Consider the following 24,780-nt stretch of genomic DNA (forward strand, 5'->3'; position numbering starts at 1 on the left):
ATACAGCTCTGCTATAGATGAGAGAGAGAGACATCCCTATACAGCTCTGCTATAGATGAGAGACATCCCTATACAGCTCTGCTATAGATGAGAGAGAGAGACATCCCTATACAGCTCTGCTATAGATGAGAGAGACATCCCTATACAGCTCTGCTATAGATGAGAGAGAGACATCCCTATACAGCTCTGCTATAGATGAGAGAGAGAGACATCCCTATACAGCTCTGCTATAGATGAGAGACATCCCTATACAGCTCTGCTATAGATGAGAGAGAGAGACATCCCTATACAGCTCTGCTATAGATGAGAGAGAGAGACATCCCTATACAGCTCTGCTATAGATGAGAGAGAGACATCCCTATACAGCTCTGCTATAGATGAGAGAGACATCCCTATACAGCTCTGCTATAGATGAGAGAGACATCCCTATACAGCTCTGCTATAGATGAGAGAGAGACATCCCTATACAGCTCTGCTATAGATGAGAGAGAGACATCCCTATACAGCTCTGCTATAGATGAGAGAGACATCCATATACAGCTCTGCTATAGATGAGAGAGACAGCCCTATACAGCTCTGCTATAGATGAGAGAGACATCCCTATTCAGCTCTGCTATAGATGAGAGAGAGACATCCCTATACAGCTCTGCTATAGATGAGAGAGAGACATCCCTATACAGCTCTGCTATAGATGAGAGAGAGAGAGACATCCCTATACAGCTCTGCTATAGATGAGAGAGAGACATCCCTATACAGCTCTGCTATAGATGAGAGAGAGAGAGACATCCCTATACAGCTCTGCTATAGATGAGAGAGACATCCCTATACAGCTCTGCTATAGATGAGAGACATCCCTATACAGCTCTGCTATATATGAGAGAGAGAGACATCCCTATACAGCTCTGCTATAGATGAGAGAGACATCCCTATACAGCTCTGCTATAGATGAGAGAGAGACATCCCTATACAGCTCTGCTATAGTTGAGAGAGAGACATCCCTATACAGCTCTGCTATAGATGAGAGAGAGACATCCCTATACAGCTCTGCTATAGATGAGAGAGACATCCCTATACAGCTCTGCTATAGATGAGAGACATCCCTATACAGCTCTGCTATAGATGAGAGACATCCCTATACAGCTCTGCTATAGATGAGAGAGACAGCCCTATACAGCTCTGCTATAGATGAGAGAGAGACATCCCTATTCAGCTCTGCTATAGATGAGAGAGAGACATCCCTATACAGCTCTGCTATAGATGAGAGAGAGACATCCCTATACAGCTCTCCTATAGATGAGAGAGAGAGAGAAATCCCTATACAGCTCTGCTATAGATGAGAGAGAGACATCCCTATACAGCTCTGCTATAGAGAGAGAGAGACATCCCTATACAGCTCTGCTATAGATGAGAGAGAGAGACATCCCTATACAGCTCTGCTATAGATGAGAGAGAGAGACATCCCTATACAGCTCTGCTATAGATGAGAGAGAGAGACATCCCTATACAGCTCTGCTATAGATGAGAGAGAGACATCCCTATACAGCTCTGCTATAGATGAGAGACATCCCTATACAGCTCTGCTATAGATGAGAGAGACATCCCTATACAGCTCTGCTATAGATGAGAGACTTCCCTATACAGCTCTGCTATAGATGAGAGACATCCCTATACAGCTCTGCTATAGATGAGAGAGAGAGACATCCCTATTAAGCTCTGCTATAGATGAGAGACATCCCTATACAGCTCTGCTATAGATGAGAGACATCCCTATACAGCTCTGCTATAGATAAGAGAGAGACATCCCTATACAGCTCTGCTATAGATGAGAGAGAGACATCCCTATACAGCTCTGCTATAGATGAGAGAGAGACATCCCTATACAGCTCTGCTATAGATGAGAGAGAGAGACATCCCTATTAAGCTCTGCTATAGATGAGAGACATCCCTATACAGCTCTGCTATAGATGAGAGACATCCCTATACAGCTCTGCTATAGATGAGAGACATCCCTATACAGCTCTGCTATAGATGAGAGAGAGAGACATCCCTATACAGCTCTGCTATATATGAGAGAGAGAGAGACATCCCTATACAGCTCTGCTATATATGAGAGAGAGAGAGACATCCCTATACAGCTCTGCTATAGATGAGAGAGAGAGAGACATCCCTATACAGCTCTGCTATAGATGAGAGAGAGAGACATCCCTATACAGCTCTGCTATATATGAGAGAGAGAGAGACATCCCTATACAGCTCTGCTATAGATGAGAGAGAGAGAGACACCCCTATACAGCTCTGCTATAGATGAGAGAGAGAGACATCCCTATACAGCTCTGCTATATATGAGAGAGAGAGAGAGAGAGAAAGACATCCCTATACAGCTCTGCTATAGATGAGAGAGAGAGACATCCCTATACAGCTCTGCAATAGATGAGAGAGAGACATCCCTATACAGCTCTGCTATAGATGAGAGAGAGACACCCCTATACAGCTCTGCTATAGATGAGAGACATCCCTATACAGCTCTGCTATAGATGAGAGAGAGAGACATCCCTATACAGCTCTGCTATAGATGAGAGAGAGACATCCCTATACAGCTCTGCTATAGATGAGAGAGAGACATCCCTATACAGCTCTGCTATAGAGAGAGAGAGACATCCCTATACAGCTCTCCTATAGATGAGAGAGAGACATCCCTATACAGCTCTGCTATAGATGAGAGAGAGACATCCCTATACAGCTCTGCTATAGAAGAGAGACATCCCTATACAGCTCTGCTATAGATGAGAGAGAGAGAGACATCCCTATACAGCTCTGCTATAGATGAGAGAGAGACATCCCTATACAGCTCTCCTATAGATGAGAGAGAGAGAGAAATCCCTATACAGCTCTGCTATAGATGAGAGAGAGACATCCCTATACAGCTCTCCTATAGATGAGAGAGAGAGAGAAATCCCTATACAGCTCTGCTATAGATGAGAGAGAGACATCCCTATACAGCTCTGCTATAGATGAGAGAGAGACATCCCTATACAGCTCTGCTATAGAGAGAGAGAGACATCCCTATACAGCTCTGCTATAGATGAGAGAGAGAGACATCCCTATACAGCTCTGCTATAGATGAGAGAGAGAGAGACATCCCTATACAGCTCTGCTATAGATGAGAGAGAGACATCCCTATACAGCTCTGCTATAGATGAGAGACATCCCTATACAGCTCTGCTATAGATGAGAGAGACATCCCTATACAGCTCTGCTATAGATGAGAGACTTCCCTATACAGCTCTGCTATAGATGAGAGACATCCCTATACAGCTCTGCTATAGATGAGAGACATCCCTATACAGCTCTGCTATAGATGAGAGAGAGAGACATCCCTATTAAGCTCTGCTATAGATGAGAGACATCCCTATACAGCTCTGCTATAGATGAGAGACATCCCTATACAGCTCTGCTATAGATAAGAGAGAGACATCCCTATACAGCTCTGCTATAGATGAGAGAGAGAGAGACATCCCTATACAGCTCTACTATAGATTAGAGAGAGACATCCCTATACAGCTCTGCTATAGATAAGAGAGAGAGAGACATCCCTATACAGCTCTGCTATAGATGAGAGAGACATCCCTATACAGCTCTGCTATAGATGAGAGAGAGAGAGACATCCCTATACAGCTCTGCTATAGATGAGAGACATCGCTATACAGCTCTGCTATAGATGAGAGAGACATCCCTATACAGCTCTGCTATAGATGAGAGAGAGACATCCCTATACAGCTCTGCTATAGATGAGAGAGACATCCCTATACAGCTCTGCTATAGATGAGAGAGAGACATCCCTATACAGCTCTGCTATAGATGAGAGAGAGACATCCCTATACAGCTCTGCTATAGAGAGAGAGACATCCCTATACAGCTCTGCTATAGAGAGAGAGAGACATCCCTATACAGCTCTGCTATAGATGAGAGAGACATCCCTATACAGCTCTGCTATAGATGAGAGAGACATCCCTATACAGCTCTGCTATAGATGAGAGACATCCCTATACAGCTCTGCTATAGATGAGAGAGAGAGAGACATCCCTATACAGCTCTGCTATAGATGAGAGAGACATCCCTATACTGCTCTACTATATATGAGAGAGAGAGAGACATCCCTATACAACTCTGCTATAGATGAGAGAGAGACATCCCTATACAGCTTTGCTATAGATGAGAGACATCCCTATACAGCTCTGCTATAGATGAGGGAGAGACATCCCTATACAGCTCTGCTATAGATGAGAGAGAGACATCCCTATACAGCTCTGCTATAGATGAGAGACATCCCTATACAGCTCTGATATAGATGAGAGAGACATCCCTATACAGCTCTGCTATATATGAGAGAGAGAGAGACATCCCTATACAGCTCTGCTATAGATGAGAGAGAGACATCCCTATACAGCTCTGCTATAGATGAGAGACATCCCTATACAGCTCTGCTATAGATGAGAGAGACATCCCTATACAGCTCTGCTATATATGAGAGAGAGACATCCCTATACAGCTCTGCTATAGATGAGAGAGAGACATCCCTATACAGCTCTGCTATAGGTGAGAGAGACATCCCTATACAGCTCTGCTATATATGAGAGAGAGAGAGAGACATCCCTATACAGCTCTGCTATAGATGAGAGAGAGACATCCCTATACAGCTCTGCTATAGATGAGAGACATCCCTATACAGCTCTGCTATAAATGAGAGACATCCCTATACAGCTCTGCTATAGATGAGAGAGACATCCCTTTACAGCTCTGCTATAGATGAGAGAGACATCCCTATACAGCTCTGCTATATATGAGAGAGAGAGAGACATCCCTATACAGGTCTGCTATAGATGAGAGAGAGACATCCCTATACAGCTCTGCTATAGATGAGACATCCCTATACAGCTCTGCTATAGATGAGAGAGAGACATCCCTATACAGCTCTGCTATAGATGAGAGAGAGACATCCCTATACAGCTCTGCTGTAGATGAGAGAGAGAGACATCCTTGTACAGCTCTGCTATAGATGAGAGACATCCCTATACAGCTCTGCTATAGATGAGAGAGAGACATCCCTATACAGCTCTGCTATAGATGAGAGAGAGAGAGAGACATCCCTGTACAGCTCTGCTATAGATGAGAGACATCCCTATACAGCTCTGCTATAGATGAGAGAGAGACATCCCTATACAGCTCTGCTATATATAAGAGAGAGACATCCCTATTCAGCTCTGCTATAGATGAGAGAGAGACATCCCTTTATAGCTCTGGTATAGATGAGAGAGAGACATCCCTATACAGCTCTGCTATAGATGAGACAGAGAGACATCCCTATACAGCTCTACTATAGATTAGAGAGAGACATCCCTATTCAGCTCTGCTATAGATGAGAGACATCCCTATACAGCTCTGCTATAGATGAGAGAGAGACATCCCTGTACAGCTCTACTATAGATTAGAGAGAGACATCCCTATTCAGCTCTGCTATAGATGAGAGAGAGAGAGACATCCCTATACAGCTCTGCTATAGATGAGAGAGACATCCCTATACAGCTCTGCTATAGATGAGAGACATCCCTATACAGCTCTGCTATAGATGAGAGAGACATCCCTATACAGCTCTGCTATAGATGAGAGAGACATCCCTATACAGCTCTGCTATAGATGAGAGACATCCATATACAGCTCTGCTATAGATGAGAGAGACATCCCTATACAGCTCTGCTATAGAAGAGAGAGAGACATCCCTATACAGCTCTGCTATAGATGAGAGAGACATCCCTTTACAGCTCTGCTATAGATGAGAGAGACATCCCTATACAGCTCTGCTATATATGAGAGAGAGAGAGACATCCCTATACAGGTCTGCTATAGATGAGAGAGAGACATCCCTATACAGCTCTGCTATAGATGAGACATCCCTATACAGCTCTGCTATAGATGAGAGAGAGACATCCCTATACAGCTCTGCTATAGATGAGAGAGAGACATCCCTATACAGCTCTGCTGTAGATGAGAGAGAGAGACATCCTTGTACAGCTCTGCTATAGATGAGAGACATCCCTATACAGCTCTGCTATAGATGAGAGAGAGAGAGAGACATCCCTGTACAGCTCTGCTATAGATGAGAGACATCCCTATACAGCTCTGCTATAGATGAGAGAGAGACATCCCTATACAGCTCTGCTATATATAAGAGAGAGACATCCCTATTCAGCTCTGCTATAGATGAGAGAGAGACATCCCTTTATAGCTCTGGTATAGATGAGAGAGAGACATCCCTATACAGCTCTGCTATAGATGAGACAGAGAGACATCCCTATACAGCTCTACTATAGATTAGAGAGAGACATCCCTATTCAGCTCTGCTATAGATGAGAGACATCCCTATACAGCTCTGCTATAGATGAGAGAGAGACATCCCTGTACAGCTCTACTATAGATTAGAGAGAGACATCCCTATTCAGCTCTGCTATAGATGAGAGAGAGAGAGAGACATCCCTATACAGCTCTGCTATAGATGAGAGAGACATCCCTATACAGCTCTGCTATAGATGAGAGACATCCCTATACAGCTCTGCTATAGATGAGAGAGACATCCCTATACAGCTCTGCTATAGATGAGAGAGACATCCCTATACAGCTCTGCTATAGATGAGAGACATCCATATACAGCTCTGCTATAGATGAGAGAGAGAGAGACATCCCTATACAACTCTGCTATAGATGAGAGAGAGACATCCCTATACAGCTCTGCTATAGATGAGAGAGAGAAATCCCTGTACAGCTCTGCTATAGATGAGAGAGACATCCCTATACAGCTCTGCTATAGATGAGAGACATCCCTATACAGCTCTGCTATAGATGAGAGAGACATCCCTATACAGCTCTGCTATAGAAGAGAGAGAGACATCCCTATACAGCTCTGCTATAGATGAGAGAGAGAGACATCCCTATACAGCTCTGCTATAGATGAGAGAGACATCCCTATACAGCTCTGCTATAGATGAGAGAGAGAGAGAGACATCCCTATACAGCTCTGCTATAGATGAGAGAGAGAGACATCCCTATACAGCTCTGCTATAGATGAGAGAGAGACATCCCTATACAGCTCTGCTATAGATGAGAGAGACATCCCTTTACAGCTCTGCTATAGATAAGAGACATCCCTATACAGCTCCACTATATATAAGAGAGAGACATCCCTATACAGCTCTGCTATAGATGAGAGAGAGACATCCCTATACAGCTCTGCTATAGATGAGAGAGAGACATCCCTATTCAGCTCTGCTATAGATGAGAGAGAGACATCCCTATACAGCTCTGCTATAGATGAGAGAGAGACATCCCTATACAGCTCTGCTATAGATGAGAGAGACATCCCTATACAGCTCTGCTATAGATGAGAGAGAGACATCCCTATACAGCTCTACTATAGATGAGAGAGAGAGAGACATCCCTATACAGCTCTGCTATAGATGAGAGACATCCCTATATAGCTCTGGTATAGACGAGAGAGAGACATCCCTATACAGCTCTGCTATAGATGAGAGAGAGAGACATCCCTATACAGCTCTGCTATAGATGAGACAGAGAGACATCCCTATACAGCTCTGCTATAGATGAGAGACATCCCTATACAGCTCTGCTATAGATGAGAGAGAGAGAGACATCCCTGTACAGCTCTACTATAGATTAGAGAGAGACATCCCTATTCAGCTCTGCTATAGATGAGAGAGAGAGAGACATCCCTATACAGCTCTGCTATAGATGAGAGAGAGACATCCCTATACAGCTCTGCTATAGATGAGAGAGAGAGAGACATCCCTATACAGCTCTGCTATAGATGAGAGAGACATCCCTATACAGCTCTGCTATAGATGAGAGAGATATCCCTATACAGCTCTGCTATAGATGAGAGAGACATCCCTATACAGCTCTGCTATAGATGAGAGACATCCCTATACAGCTCTGCTATATATGAGAGAGAGAGACATCCCTATACAGCTCTGCTATAGATGAGAGAGACATCCCTATACAGCTCTGCTATAGATGAGAGACATCCCTGTACAGGTCTGCTATAGATGAGAGAGACATCCCTATACAGCTCTGCTATAGATGAGAGAGAGACATCCCTATACAGCTCTGCTATAGATGAGAGAGAGACATCCCTATACAGCTCTGCTATAGATGAGAGAGACATCCCTATACAGCTCTGCTATAGATGAGAGAGAGAGACATCCCTATAGAGCTCTGCTATAGATGAGAGAGAGAGACATCCCTATAGAGCTCTGCTATAGATGAGAGAGAGAGAGACATCCCTATACAGCTCTGCTATAGATGAGAGAGACATTTCTATACAGCTCTGCTATAGATGAGAGAGAGACATCCCTATACAGCTCTGCTATAGAGAGAGACATCCCTATACAGCTCTGTAATACATGAGACAGACATTTGTGTAATAATTGTGGATGTAAGTGTCTGGCGATCGCTATTCTAATACTCTTCATGGTGGCAGCTCGAGTACAACCCACGTCACAACCACCCACCTGTGTCAGGTTGGCGTATCTGAGCGCAGGCCGGGGCGCTGTGCTGAGACACTCACCTGAAGGAAAGGCCCCATCTCATGCTTGAGGTCTGGCTGATTCCCGAGAGCCTCTTTCGTGCTCTGCAGTCTCTGAGTCAGGGTCTCCAAATCACTCTCCACTTCCTGGGACACAATACTGTAGAGACACGAGGGGGTGGAGAGACACATGGTCAGACATTGCCGTTGTGTTGGAGGCAGACTTCTGGGGAGATCATTATTTCACACCCGATATTCCAGGAGAGTAAAGACAAGTGGACATCACCTTCCCCTCCATAATCTGCTGCCATCATGGTTACATCTCATTATCCCTCACATCAGCCTCTCTGCCAGCCCAGCCTCTATACACTCTAATGTCCCTACATTGTGTAACTTCCCTACCCAGATGCTTCCAAACCTCCTATAAACACTCTTACTGTACCTTATATTATCTGCTATTCCCGGCTTCCCTCCTGTAATCTGTCCTAACGAGGAACATCTCATCTTCTTCGCTCCATCCTTCTCTATGTAACGCAGTCCATGTGACATTACTCACCCTCACCATCACTGCCCTCAGCATCAACACTTCACCCTCTCAGATCAGAGATCAGGGCCCGGAGGATGACTGACGCACTAGAAGAATGACCACATCATATAGAGCGCGGCAAAGGGACTATTTTACTGCTGCAGCCAGTGATGTACCTACCTCCACCGCACGTGGCAGGCGAATACCTCCCAATCCCAACAAATAGACACTGGCCTGCCCACATCAGGATGTATGAGAGGTACAGGTATAGTATGTGTTACATCTGCCTCTGACTGGAACCTCACCTTATAGCCACCCCGCAATCTCCGCAACATAACTTCTCCAGTACTAAAAACCTACCTACCATGCCCAATCAGCCTCTCTCATAGCCTACTAACACTTACACCCCTCACTCTAATGTACCCTCCCATCTACCCTACTCACACTGGTAAACCCTCGCACCCTACTCAAACTAGTACACCCTCACCCTACCCTACTCCAATATACTACTCACACTGGTACACCCTCACACCTACCCTACTCCTACCTCTACTACTCACACTAGTACACCAACACACCTCCCCTACTCCCACCTATACTACTCACACTGGTACACCCTCACACCTACCCTGCTCCTACCTCTACTACTCACACTAGTACACCCTCACACCTACCCTACTCCCACCTATACTACTCACACTGGTACATCCTCACACCTCCCCTACTCCCACCTATACTACTCACACTGGTACACCCTCACACCTCCCCTACTCCTACCTATACTACTCACACTGGTACACCCTCACACCTCCCCTACTACCACCTATACTACTCACACTGTTACACCCTCACACCTACCCTACTCCTACCTATACTACTCACACTGGTAAACCCTCACACCTACCCTACTCCCACCTATACTACTCACACCTCCCCTACTACCACCTATACTACTCACACTGGTACACCCTCATACCTCACCCACTCCCACCTATACTACTCACACTGGTACACCCTCATACCTCACCCACTCCCACCTATACTACTCACACTGGTACACCCTCACACCTACCCTACTCCCACCTATACTACTAACACTGGTACATCCTCACACCTCCCCTACTCCCACCTATACTACTCACACTGGTACACCCTCACACCTACCCTACTCCCACCTATACTACTCAAACTGGTACATCCTCACACCTCCCCTACTCCCACCTATACTACTCACACTGGTACACCCTCACACCTACCCTACTCCTACCTATACTACTCACACTGGTACACCCTCACACCTACCCTACTCACACTGGTACACCCTCACACCTCCCCAACTACCACCTATACTACTCACACTGGTACCCTCACACCTACCCTACTCCCATCTGTAGTACTCACACTGGTACACCCTCACACCTACCCTGCTCCTACCTCTACTACTCACACTAGTACACCCTCACACCTCCCCTACTCCCACCTATACTACTCACACTGGTACCCTCACACCTACCCTACTCCTACCTATACTAATCACACTGGTACACCCTCACACCTCCCCTACTCCCACCTATACTACTCACACTGGTACACCCTCACACCTCCCCTACTCCCACCTATACCACTCACACTGGTACACCCTCACACGTACCCTACTCCTACCTATACTACTCACACTGGTACACCCTCACACCTATACTACTCACACTGGTACACCCTCACACCTCCTCTACTCCCTCCTATACTAATCACACTGGTACACCCTCACACCTACCCTGCTCCTACCTCTACTACTCACACTAGTACACCCTCACACCTACCCTACTCCCACCTATACTACTCACACTGGTACACCCTCACACCTCCCCTACTCCTACCTGTACTACTCACACTGGTACACCCTCACACCTCCCCTACTCCCACCTATACTACTCACACTGGTACACCCTCACACCTACCCTACTCCCACCTATACTACTCACACTGATACACCCTCACACCTCCCCTACTCCCACCTATACTACTCACACTGTTACACCCTCACACCTACCCTACTCCCACCTATACTACTCACACTGGTACACCCTCACACCTCCCTTACTCCTACCTATACTACTCACACTGGTACACCCTCACACCTACCCTACTCCTACCTATACTACTCACACTGGTACACCCTCACACCTCCCCTACTCCTACCTATACTACTCACACTGATACACCCTCACACCTCCCCTACTCCCACCTATACTACTCACACTGATACACCCTCACACCTACCCTACTCCCACCTATACTACTCACACTGATACACCCTCACATCTACCCTACTCCCACCTATACTACTCACACTAATACACCCTCACATCTACCCTACTCCCACCTATACTACTCACACTGTTACACCATCACACCTCCCCTACTCCTACCTATACTACTCACACTGATACACCCTCACACCTACCCTACTCCCACCTATACTACTCACACTGTTACACCCTCACACCTACCCTACTCACAGCTATACTACTCACACTGTTACACCCTCACACCTACCCTACTCCCACCTATACTACTCACACTGGTACACCCTCACACCTACCCTACTCCCACCTATACTACTCACACTGGTACACCCTCACACCTACCCTACTCACAGCTATACTACTCACACTGTTACACCCTCACACCTACCCTACTCCCACCTATACTACTCACACTGGTACACCCTCACACCTACCCTACTCCCACCTATACTACTCACACTGGTACACCCTCACACCTACCCTACACCTACCTATACTACTCACACTGGTACACCCTCACACCTATACTACTCACACTGGTACATCCTCACACCTCCCCTACTCCCACCTATACTACTCACACTGGTACACCCTCATACCTCACCCACTCCCACCTATACTACTCACACTGGTACACCCTCACACCTCCCCTACTCCCACCTATACTACTCACACTGGTACACCCTCACACCTCCCCTACTCCCACCTATACTACTCACACTGGTACACACTCACACCTACCCTACTCCCACCTATACTACTCACACTGGTACACACTCACACCTCCCCTACTCCTACCTATACTACTCACACTGTTACACCCTCACACCTCCCCTACTCCCACCTATACTACTCACACTGGTACACCCTCACACCTACCCTACTCCCACCTATACTACTCACACTGGTACACCCTCACACCTACCCTACTCCTACCTATACTACTCACACTGGTACACCCTCATACATCACCCACTCCCACCTATACTACTCACACTGGTACACCCTCACACCTACCCTACTCCCACCTATACTACTCACACTGGTACATCCTCACACCTCCCCTACTCCCACCTATACTACTCACACTGGTACACCCTCACACCTCCCCTACTCCTACCTATACTACTCACACTGGTACACCCTCACACCTCCCCTACTACCACCTATACTACTCACACTGGTACACCCTCACACCTACCCTACTCCTACCTATACTACTCACACTGGTAAACCCTCACACCTACCCTACTCCCACCTATACTACTCACACCTCCCCTACTACCACCTATACTACTCACACTGGTACACCCTCATACCTCACCCACTCCCACCTATACTACTCACACTGGTACACCCTCATACCTCACCCACTCCCACCTATACTACTCACACTGGTACACCCTCACACCTACCCTACTCCCACCTATACTACTAACACTGGTACATCCTCACACCTCCCCTACTCCCACCTATACTACTCACACTGGTACACCCTCACACCTACCCTACTCCCACCTATACTACTCACACTGGTACATCCTCACACCTCCCCTACTCCCACCTATACTACTCACACTGGTACACCCTCACACCTACCCTACTCCTACCTATACTACTCACACTGGTACACCCTCACACCTACCCTACTCACACTGGTACACCCTCACACCTCCCCTACTACCACCTATACTACTCACACTGGTACACCCTCACACCTACCCTACTCCCACCTATACTACTCACACTGGTACACCCTCACACCTACTCCCGCCTATACTACTCACACTGGTACACCCTCACGCCTCCCCTACTCACAGCTATACTACTCACACTGGTACACCCTCACACCTCCCCTACTCACAGCTATACTACTCACACTGGTACACCCTCACACCTCCCCTACTACCACCTATACTACTCACACAGGTACACCCTCACACCTACCCTACTCCTACCTATACTACTCACACTGGTAAACCCTCACACCTACCCTACTCCCACCTATACTACTCACACTGGTACACCCTCATACCTCACCCACTCCCACCTATACTACTCACACTGGTACACCCTCATACCTCACCCACTCCCACCTATACTACTCACACTGGTACACCCTCACACCTACCCTACTCCCACCTATACTACTAACACTGGTACATCCTCACACCTCCCCTACTCCCACCTATACTACTCACACTGGTACACCCTCACACCTACCCTACTCCCACCTATACTACTCACACTGGTACATCCTCACACCTACCCTACTCCTACCTATACTACTCACACTGGTACATCCTCACACCTACCCTACTCCCACCTATACTACTCACACTGGTACATCCTCACACCTACCCTACTCCCACCTATACTACTCACACTGGTACACCCTCATACCTCACCCACTCCCACCTATACTACTCACACTGGTACACCCTCATACCTCACCCACTCCCACCTATACTACTCACACTGGTACACCCTCACACCTACCCTACTCCCACCTATACTACTAACACTGGTACATCCTCACACCTCCCCTACTCCCACCTATACTACTCACACTGGTATATCCTCACACCTCCCCTACTCCCACCTATACTACTCACACTGGTACACCCTCACACCTACCCTACTCCCACCTATACTACTCACACTGGTACACCCTCTCACCTACCCTCCTCCCACCTATACTACTCACACTGGTACATCCTCACACCTACCCTACTCCTACCTATACTACTCACACTGGTACACCCTCACACCTTCCCTACTCCTACCTATACTACTCACACTGGTACACCCTCACACCTACCCTACTCCTACCTATACTACTCACACTGGTACACCCTCACACCTACCCTACTCCTAACTATACTACTCACACTGGTACACCCTCACACCTACCCTACTCCTACCTATACTACTCACACTGGTACACCCTCACACCTACCCTACTCCCACCTACCCTACTCACACTGGTACACCCTCACACCTCCCCTACTACCACCTATACTACTCACACTGGTACACCCTCACACCTACCCTACTCCCACCTATACTAGTCACACTGGTACACCGTCACGCCTCCCCTACTCACAGCTATACTACTCACACTGGTACTCATTCACACCTACCCTACTCACACTGGTACACCCTCACGCCTCCCCTACTCACAGCTATACTACTCAAACTGGTACTCCTTCACACCTAAGTCACAATATCCACTTGAAACCACATTTGCTTCTTTTGTCTTGGGTCTGCTCTTCTCTCCATCATGTGCCTCCTTACTCTTTTTCACTTCTGCATTTATTTTGTCTACTTTCTATGTCTCTGTTTTCACTCAGATTGTCAGAATTCTGGAGCCATACAAATCACTGATGTAGTCTTATCAGCTTGGCAATTCCTACAATGCCATGTCGATTTTTGGGGGATGGGGAAAGGAGTACTACTTACCTGAACTGGGCTGGCTGGAGGGAGGCGGGTCAGTAACACATCGGGCAGGTAGGGGGAGGAGACTGCAGTCTAGCTCATGCTGCTGTGTGCTGGCTGGAGGGAGGCGGGTCAGTAACACTGAGCAGGAAGGGGGAGGAGACTGTAGTCTAGCTCATGCTGCTGTGTGCTGGCTGGAGGGAGGCGGGTCAGTAACACATCGGGCAGGTAGGGGGAGGAGACTGCAGTCTAGCTCATGCTGCTGTGTACTGGCTGGAGGGAGGCGGGTCAGTAACACATCGGGCAGGTAGGGGGAGGAGACTGCAGTCTAGCTCATGCTGCTGTGTGCTGGCTGGAGGGAGGCGGGTCAGTAACACATCGGGCAGGTAGGGGGAGGAGACTGCAGTCTAGCTCATGCTGCTGTGTGCTGGCTGGAGGGAGGCGGGTCAGTAACACATCGGGGAGGTAGGGGGAGGAGACTGCAGTCTAGCTCATGCTGCTGTGTGCTGGCTGGAGGGAGGCGGGTCAGTAACACATCGGGCAGGTAGGGGGAGGAGACTGCAGTCTAGCTCATGCTGCTGTGTGCTGGCTGGAGGGAGGCGGGTCAGTAACACATCGGGCAGGTAGGGGGAGGAGACTGCAGTCTAGCTCATGCTGCTGTGTGCTGGCTGGAGGGAGGCGGGTCAGTAACACATCGGGGAGGTAGGGGGAGGAGACTGCAGTCTAGCTCATGCTGCTGTGTGCTGGCTGGAGGGAGGCGGGTCAGTAACACATCGGGCAGGTAGGGGGAGGAGACTGCAGTCTAGCTCATGCTGCTGTGTGCTGGCTGGAGGGAGGCGGGTCAGTAACACATCGGGCAGGTAGGGGGAGGAGACTGCAGTCTAGCTCATGCTGCTGTGTGCTGGCTGGAGGGAGGCGGGTCAGTAACACATCGGGCAGGTAGGGGGAGGAGACTGCAGTCTAGCTCATGCTGCTGTGTGCTGGCTGGAGGGAGGCGGGTCAGTAACACATCGGGGAGGTAGGGGGAGGAGACTGCAGTCTAGCTCATGCTGCTGTGTGCTGGCTGGAGGGAGGCGGGTCAGTAACACATCGGGCAGGTAGGGGGAGGAGACTGCAGTCTAGCTCATGCTGCTGTGTGCTGGCTGGAGGGAGGCGGGTCAGTAACACATCGGGGAGGTAGGGGGAGGAGACTGCAGTCTAGCTCATGCTGCTGTGTGCTGGCTGGAGGGAGGCGGGTCAGTAACACATCGGGGAGGTAGGGGGAGGAGACTGCAGTGGGTGCAGGGAGGCTTCTGCTACTGAGCAACAGCAGTATCCGCTGTCTCCTTGCAGGTGTTTGCTCCCCCGACCCCCCTAACTCTCATAATCTCTGCGATTGCCACCCACCCAACCCCCCATGGATCTGTGCCCTCGCTGACAAACCAGCCCCCGTTACCAGCTATATATAGTACTTTAAAAAAAAAAAAAATGGGAGGGGGCAAGGCCACAACGCCCTGATTTGGCGATGCCCGCTCCATACCCAGGCCAGTCACTGCTCCCATCGGCCCTATATATTCAGATGATACATTACATTCATCCAGCAACTGAGGTTTTGTCACACGCACTAAATAATGAGGATTTCTGTCACATATTTCCAGTAACGAGATCTCAATGGGGGTAGATTTACTAAATGGGGGCAACTCTCAGCAGATTCATAACGCCAATTATATCAAATACAAAACATGCCCGGAGTTACATCCATTATTATTGCCAGTTCAATATCTGTGAGAAAATGTACTGTATGAGTTTTGGTGGTTAGTAAATACATCCCAGGGTACCCGATTTATTCTCAGAGTTTTCTCTCTATATAACACTATTAGCTAAGAATATTACCCCCCTGGGGGCCGTCTTACACATGTTTTCAGGGAGGCAACATTTGGGCAATAAGGAAACATTTCTATTATGACAAACATCTAATGTATTGATCATCTCGCTTGCTGTAATAATCATATTTGTCTTTTATTGTGTGAACTGTTTATATACAAATGAATATAGTAGTTTGTGTTCAGGATGATCAAAAATGTAGAAACTTTCCGCGCCAATCTGTGCCGCCTCATTCCGACTAAATCTCAATGATAAAAGTGGTTCTACGCGAATACGCCGATGCTCTCGTCCAGTAACGAAGACCTTCACCAGTGTTGTACTGACAGGATACATAGCGGGCATGACAGGACAAGGTGACGCCTTCAGTGGAGGCAGAGATTCGGGCTTTACATGACCACGAGCCCATATGTGAATATTGTGTGTGTGGTATCAGCTATAACATACTGTAGGGCAGTTTAGTGCTTGTGTGGTTGGCAAAACACAGAAATGGTTCCTCACCGAGACGCTTGGCTGATGTGCGGCATTTTCTCCGGGAAATTCAGAAGTGAACAATTGTTCCTCTCCACCTCCTATGCATGAAAAAATAAATATAAATACTCATCCCTGACCATCAGTCTACAAACAAAATCAATTCTCTAATCTACAACCTACCCGACTGCTCACTGTCCAATCACCTACCTATGAACAGTGCCCTCAGGATACCAGCCTCAGCCACCCATCTACAGCCAGACTGCTCACTGTCCAGCCACCTATCTATGACCAGTGCCCTCAAGGTACCAGCCTCAGCCACCCATATACAGCCAGACTGCTCACTGTCCAGTCGCTTATCTATGACCAGTGCCCTCAGGGTACCGGCCTCAGCCACCCATCTACAGCCAGACTGCTCACTGTCCAGTCACCTATCTATGACCAATGCCCTCAGGGTACCGGCCTCAGCCACCCATCTACAGCCAGACTGCTCACTGTCCAGTCACCTATCTATGACCAGTGTCCTCAGGGTACCAGCCTCAGCCACCCATCTACAGCCAGACTGCTCACTGTCCAGCCACCTATCTATGACCAGTGCCCTCAGGCTACCAGCCTCAGCCACCCATCTACAGCTAGACTGCTTACTGTCCAGCCACCTATCTATGACCAGTGTACTCAGGATACCAGCCTCAGCCACCCATCTACAGCCAGACTGCTCAATGTCCAGTCACCTATCTATGACCACTGCCCTCAGGGTACCGGTCTCAGCCACCCATCTACAGCCAGACTGTTCACTGTCCAGCCACCTACCTATGACCAGTGTACTCATGGTACAACCGGCCTCAGCCACCCATCTACAGCCAGACTGCTCACTGTCCAGCCACCTATGACCAGTGCCCTCAGGGTACCGGCCTCAGCCACCCATCTACAGCTAGACTGCTCACTGTCCAGCCACCTATCTATGACCAGTGTACTCAGGATACCGGCCTCAGCCACCCATCTACAGCCACAATGTTCAATGTCCAGTCACCTATCTATGACCACTGCCCTCAGGGTACCGGCTTCAGCCATCTACAGCCAGACTGCTCACTGTCCAGCCACCCATCTATGAGCATTGTCCTCAGGATACCAGCCTCAGCCACACATCTACAGCCAGACTGCTCACTGTCCAGTAACCTATCTATGACCAGTGTACTCAGGGTACAACTGGCCTCAGCCACCCATCTACAGCCAGACTGCTCACTGTCCAGGCACCTATCTATGACCAGTGTACTCAGGGTACCAGCCTCAGCCACCCATCTACAGCCAGACTGCTCACTGTCCAGCCACCTATCTATGACCAGTGTACTCAGGCTACCGGCCTCAGCCACCCATCTACAGCCAGACTGCTCACTGTCCAACCACCTATCTATGACCAGTGCCCTCAAGGTACCGGCCTCAGCCACACATCTACAGCCAGACTGCTCACTGTCCAGTCACCCATCTACAGCCAGACTGCTCACTGTCCAGGCACCTATCTATGACCAGTGCCCTCAGGGTACCGGCCTCAGCCACCCATCTACAGCCAGACTGCTCACTGTCCAGCCACCTATCTATGACCAGTGCCCTCAGGATACTAGCCTCAGCCACCCATCTACAGCCAGACTGCTCACTGTCCAGCCACCTATCTATGACCAGTGCCCTCAGGGTACCAGCCTCAGCCACAGATCTACAGCCAGACTGCTCACTGTCCAGTCACCTATCTATGACCAGTGTACTCAGGGTACCGGCCTCAGCCACCCATCTACAGCCAGACTGCTCACTGTCCAGTCACCTATCTATGACCAGTGCCCTCAGGATACCAGCCTCAGCCACCCATCTACAGCCAGACTGCTCACTGTCGAGCCACCCATCTATGACCAGTGTACTCAGGGTACCAGCCTCAGACACCCATCTACAGCCAGACTGCTCACTGTCCAGCCACCTATCTATGACCAGTGCCCTCAGGATACTAGCCTCAGCCACCCATCTACAGCCAGACTGCTCACTGTCCAGGCACCTATCTATGACCAGTGCCCTCAGGATACCAGCCTCAGCCACCCAGTCTGATCATGGTAACAGTCTCATCCACCAATCTATGGCCAGAGAGCATTTGATACCAGCCACCAAGTTATGAGCAGACTGTATGAGTAAGACCAGTTGGAAGTCTATGGCCAGAGCCTGTGTTCTAGAGTCTGGGACCTTGTCCAAAATTTCCACATTATTTTCACTGTAGTTTTATTTGATAAATGTTCCCCCTCTTACCTTAGCCACAAAGTGCATGAGGTTCATGCCAGGTTTATTTGCTTTGGTGTCAGCCAGTTTCAGAAGAGATCCCATACGAAATCCCATCGCACTTCCAGCATATCCGCCCTTCAGGAATAATGACAACAATATCACCTAAATCAGTGAGCAAGAAATGAATATGCATGTAGCAAAGTGACAGCCAATCAGAGGTCACACTGATCTGTGAGGTAAGGCAGGTGAGGGAGGTGCGGCAGGTGAGGGAGGTGAGTCAGGTGAGGGAGGTGAGGGAGGTGAGGCAGGTGAGGGAGGTGCGGCAGGTGAGGGAGGTGCGGCAGGTGAGGGAGGTGCGGCAGGTGAGGGAGGTGCGGCAGGTGAGGAGGTGAGGCAGGTGAGGAGGTGAGGCAGGTGAGGCAGGTGAGGGAGGTGAGGGAGGTGAGGGAGGTGAGGCAGAGCCTTTCCCGTCACACTTGGTATACTACAGAGTTTTCAATATAAATACAAGAAAAATGTAAAGAAAATATTATAAATATCATCTTTGTATTATTCTAATAATTTTTATAGTAAAACCTCTGGAGTAATAAGTGTATGGGGGGTGAGGCGCTGCCTCCCCTCTGTATCTTATCTGCACATCCCTGATCAACACTCATAAAATTCCCAGCACTATATATTGTACTGCTGCACCTTTATATAATGCCCACATGTACCCCCGGGTTATATATGTATCTGTAACTCTGATACTAGCCAGTGCCTCCCCAGCCATTTACCTCACCGCACATCACTGCCAGTGCCTCCCCAACCATTTACCTCACTGCACATCCCTGCCAGTGCCTCCCCAGCCATTTACCTCACTGCACATCCCTGCCAGTGCCTCCCCAGCCATTTACCTCACCGCATGTCACTGCCAGTGCCTCCCCAGCCATTTACCTCACTGCGAGTGCCTTCCCAGCCATTTACCTCACTACATGTCCCTGCCAGTGCCTCCCCAGCCATGTACCTCACTACACGTCCCTGCCAGTGCCTCCCCAGCCATGTACCTCACTACATGTCCCTGCCAGTGCCTCCCCGGCCATGTACCTCACTGCACATCCCTGAGTTGCTGACAGAGCGAGAAGCACACACCTGAAAGTGTCGCGAACCAAACGACCAGTTGTCAGAATTAGAATATAGAACATTATTGCCCCAGAATCCTTATGCTGTCATGTGACAGAAGACCCTGCAGCGGCCATACAGGTACTATATACACATATAATAGTGATAACCAGGCTGCGCTAGTGTCATAGACTCATCACACAGTGAATAAATAGACTTCCCTCAGGAGTGTATAAAATGGCGGCTCTGTCAGATGATCTTTCCCATGGTCATAACAGGAAAATATAAAGTTATACAAGGTCCATAGTGTAATAAATTCTCACTTCATTTATTTCTCCACATAGACAAAACAGCGCATAATGGCCTCTGCGATAGAAATGCCCAACAAATCATAAATAAGGGGTATACACAGTGGTGACCGCTAGTGCGGGCGCTCAAATAGTGTAGAGTTGAAGAAGATCGTTGCGTTTGTGTAAACGCGTCGGCAGATTGTGACGGGACTATTACAGCAGAGGAAGTATCCAGATTTTGTCCCTCTCTGATGGAGTCTGCATGAGGTTTCCCGATACCTCCACCATAATACAGCTACAGGTCCTTCTTATGAGGGACATCTGTATATCTGTATACTCACTGGTGTCACAGAGTATACAACTGGCTAACAATGGGGAATTACCAGATAGCTAGGTTCCATCGCAGAGGCCATTATGCGCGGTTTTGTCTATGTGGAGAAATAAATGAAGTGAGAATTTATTACACTATGGACCTTGTATAACTTTGTTTTCCTGTTATGTCCATGGGAAAGATCATCTGACAGAGCCGCCATTTTATACACTCCTGAGGGAAGTCTATTTATTCACGGTGTGATGACACTAGCGCAGCCTGGTTATCACTATTATACGAGTACTCTGTACAGGTTATATTGGTGTAATCACTAGATCCCTGCGCTGCTGCTATTATAGTGTCAGGGCGCCCTAGGTACTATATAGAGTAACTAGACTGTATATAAAGGAGCGATAATGGCAGCTGTGTGCACAGGTGAACTCACCGCGTTCATGTAGTTTCCAGCTTTCAGCACCAGGTGAATGATCACATGAAGCTCCTCACACTGCAGAAGCTCTGGAGACATATTGTACAGAGGTTACAACATTACCCCCAGTATTACAGAGCGGGTTACACCCGCCAGCCCCCGCCAGCCCCATCTGAGCAGGGCCCAGGACAGATCACTGTGCAGACAGAGGTTAGTGACACCACTGGTTCCTAGTGAGCAGAGATCAAACCCACAAACTAGAACATGGCGGTCGTCTGCGCGCTGCGGAGTCAGCCATGTTTCCATCATATAAACCTCTGACAGCGCCATTCAGCAGGTATTCAGCACATTCCAACAAACATGACTGCGGGTGCCAGTGCCTAGAGGAGGGCGACACATCTAGTACCCAGTGCAGAGGAAGGGAAGGGACCACCCCTGCATAGAATGCACAATATACTGTCTGATCAGGACTGGCCCACGCTGCGGCCGGCTCACCTGTACAGGCCACCGTCTGGATCTCCACGGCCTGCTTCAAAGAATTCAGCTGAGGAAAGAATTCTTCCTTCAGGATCATCACCTGCAGACGCTGAGAGAAGCTGCGGAGAGGAGAATGTGCGTCATTCCTGTATCATGGCGGCCTTAGTGATGAGGAACGGGATTGTGTGACCAGCAGGGGTGTCTATATCGGTCTCTCTCCAGTTTGTGCTAAACAGAGCCGTAACTAGACTTTTTGGTGCCCTGTGCCAGAAAGAGCATTGGCACCCCCCCCCAGTGGTACGTAGGGTATTTGGAGCCCAGGGCAAATTTTAAAAAGGAGCCCCCACTATGTGCGCGCACCAAAAAATGGGCATGGTCACAAGGAGCATGACCACTGAAAAAATGGGGCATGTCAACATGACAAAAACCTCTTTCTTGTCACTGGGAACATTTCTTTCCATTAGCACCTTAATGCAGTGCCCCTTATACAGTCCCCCCTATGCAGTGCCCCTTATACAGTCCCCCCTATACAGTCCCCCCTATGCAGTGCCCCTTATGCAGTCCCCCCTATGCAGTGCCCCTAGTTGTGGTCCCCCTTACACAGTTCCCCCTGTAGTGGTCCCCCTTAAGCAGCCCACCATTAGTTCCCCTTATACAGTGCCCCCAGGAGTGATCCCCCCTTATGTAGGACCCCAGTAGTGCCCCTTATACAGTGCCCCCAGTAGTTACCCCCCTTATGCAATGCCCCCAGCAGTTACTCCCCTATGCAATGCCCCCAGCAGTTACCCCCCTATGCAATGCCCCCAGCAGTTACCCCCCCTATGCAATGCCCCCAGCAGTTACCCCCCCTATGCACTGCCCCCAGTAGTGGTTCTCCCTTTTCAGTGCCCCTGTAGTGGTCCCCCCTGTGCAGTGCCCCCAGTAGTTAGCCCCTTATATAGTACCCCCAGTAGTAGTCCCTTATATAGTGCCCCCAGTAGTAGTCCCCCCTATACAGTGCCCTTTATATAGTGCCCCAGTAGGAGTCCCCCTTGATGCAGTGCCCCCTGTAGTAGTCCCCAGTAGTGGTCCCCCGTGATGTAGTGCCCCCAGTAGTATTCCCCCTTGTAGTGGTCCCCCCCGAAGCAGTGCCCCCAGTAGTAGTCCCCGCCTTAGTAATAGCCCCCCTGGAAGCAGTGCCCCCAGCAGTAGTCCCCTCCTTAGTAATAGCCCCCCTGGAAGCAGTGCCCCCAGTAGTAGTCCCCTCCTTAGTAATAGCCCCTCCGATGCAGTGCCCCCAGCAGTAGTCCCCTCCTTAGTAATAGTACCCCCCCCGATGCAGTGCCCCAGTATAAGAGCCGTGTCCCCCCCTGACAAATACACACTGACATTAAACAATAAATAAAAGTAAAATACTTCCCTGATTCCATGCTCCGGCTCCCGCGGCCATCTGCACATCAGTCCTCCCAGGCTGGCGCGCTCTGCATTATGGGAGAGACGTCTCTCCCATTACCCACTGCAGGAGCTGGCTCTTGCAGTGGGCGCTGTGGCTGCAGCAGCCAATGAGAGTCTATGTGACTCTCATTGGCTGCTGTTTAACACACATCGCCGCCAGCGCTGGCGGCGATGTCTGTGTTAGCACAGTCTGAGCCCGCCTGCCACCCTCCTCCTGGAGCTATTGGGCAAGCGCTCAGGGTGAGGGAAGGGGCGCAGCTATGCAGCACAGGACAGGCGCAGGGAAGCCTAGTGCCGTTCCTGTGTAAATATGTAGCACTGACCACACTCACTGTGGTCGGCGCTACACTGGCTAACTAGGACGGGCCGGCACCTCCTGGCGCCGCCGGTCCCACGGCACGTGCCCCGCTCACCCTGCCCTAGTTACGCCACTGCGCCCCCCTCATTTTTCAGAGGGACATAATGCACCCAAAAAAAGAGGAATAGTCTCATGGGGAATGGTTAGGAAAGAGATAGGGGAGGCCAGGAGATGCTGGGGATAAATAGGGACATAATATAGTGCACCTGAGAGAGGGCCATGGCCTCATGGGGAAGGGCCAGGGAAGAGATAGGGGAGGCCAGGAGATGCTGGGGATAAATAGGGACATAATATAGTGCACCTGAGAGAGGGCCATGGCCTCATGGGGAAGGGCCAGGGAAGAGATAGGGGAGGCCAGGAGATGCTGGGGATAAATAGGGACATAATATTGTGCACCTGAGAGAGGGCCATGGCCTCATGGGGAAGGGCCAGGGAAGAGATAGGGGAGGCCAGGAGATGCTGGGGATAAATAGGGACATAATATATTGCACCTGAGAGAGGGCCATGGCCTCATGGGGAAGGGTCAGGTAAGAGATAGGAGAGGCCAGGAGATGCTGGGGATAAATAGGAACATAATATAGTGCACCTGAGAGAGGGCCATGGCCTCATGGGGAAGGGCCAGGGAAGAGATAGTAGAGCCCAGGAGATGCTGGGGATAAATAGGGACATAATATAGTGCACCTGAGAGAGGGCCATGGCCTCATGGGGAAGGGCCAGGGAAGAGATAGGGGAGGCCAGGAGATGCTGGGGATAAATAGGGACATAATATAGTGCACCTGAGAGAGGGCCATGGCCTCATGGGGAAGGGCCAGGGAAGAGATAGGGGAGGCCAGGAGATGCTGGGGATAAATAGGGACATAATATTGTGCACCTGAGAGATGGCCATGGCCTCATGGGGAAGGGCCAGGGAAGAGATAGGAGAGGCCAGGAGATGCT

The 24,780-nt window shown here is 49.3% G+C and overlaps 1 protein-coding gene and 1 pseudogene across 1 annotated transcript in view; one reads left to right on the forward strand and one right to left on the reverse strand.

Annotated features, from left to right (window-relative positions):
• Positions 1-24,780, reverse strand: part of LOC148442753 (FH2 domain-containing protein 1-like) — a 122,698-nt gene that overhangs the window by 59,672 nt on the left and 38,246 nt on the right. Inside the window, exons 6-10 of the mRNA XM_088463528.1 lie at positions 22,071-22,171; positions 21,594-21,664; positions 19,478-19,585; positions 17,225-17,295; positions 8,636-8,753 (exon numbers count right to left, since the gene is read on the reverse strand). Of these exons, the coding sequence (XP_088319654.1) occupies positions 8,636-8,753; positions 17,225-17,295; positions 19,478-19,585; positions 21,594-21,664; positions 22,071-22,171 (469 nt within the window). The remainder of the gene's footprint in view (positions 1-8,635; positions 8,754-17,224; positions 17,296-19,477; positions 19,586-21,593; positions 21,665-22,070; positions 22,172-24,780) is intronic.
• On the forward strand, positions 9,767-14,817 carry LOC148442754 (uncharacterized; annotated as a pseudogene).

This window comes from Taudactylus pleione, unplaced genomic scaffold (genome assembly GCF_031769625.1).
Source record: "Taudactylus pleione unplaced genomic scaffold, aTauple2 ptg001394l, whole genome shotgun sequence".
NCBI classification, from domain to species: Eukaryota; Metazoa; Chordata; class Amphibia; order Anura; family Myobatrachidae; genus Taudactylus; species Taudactylus pleione.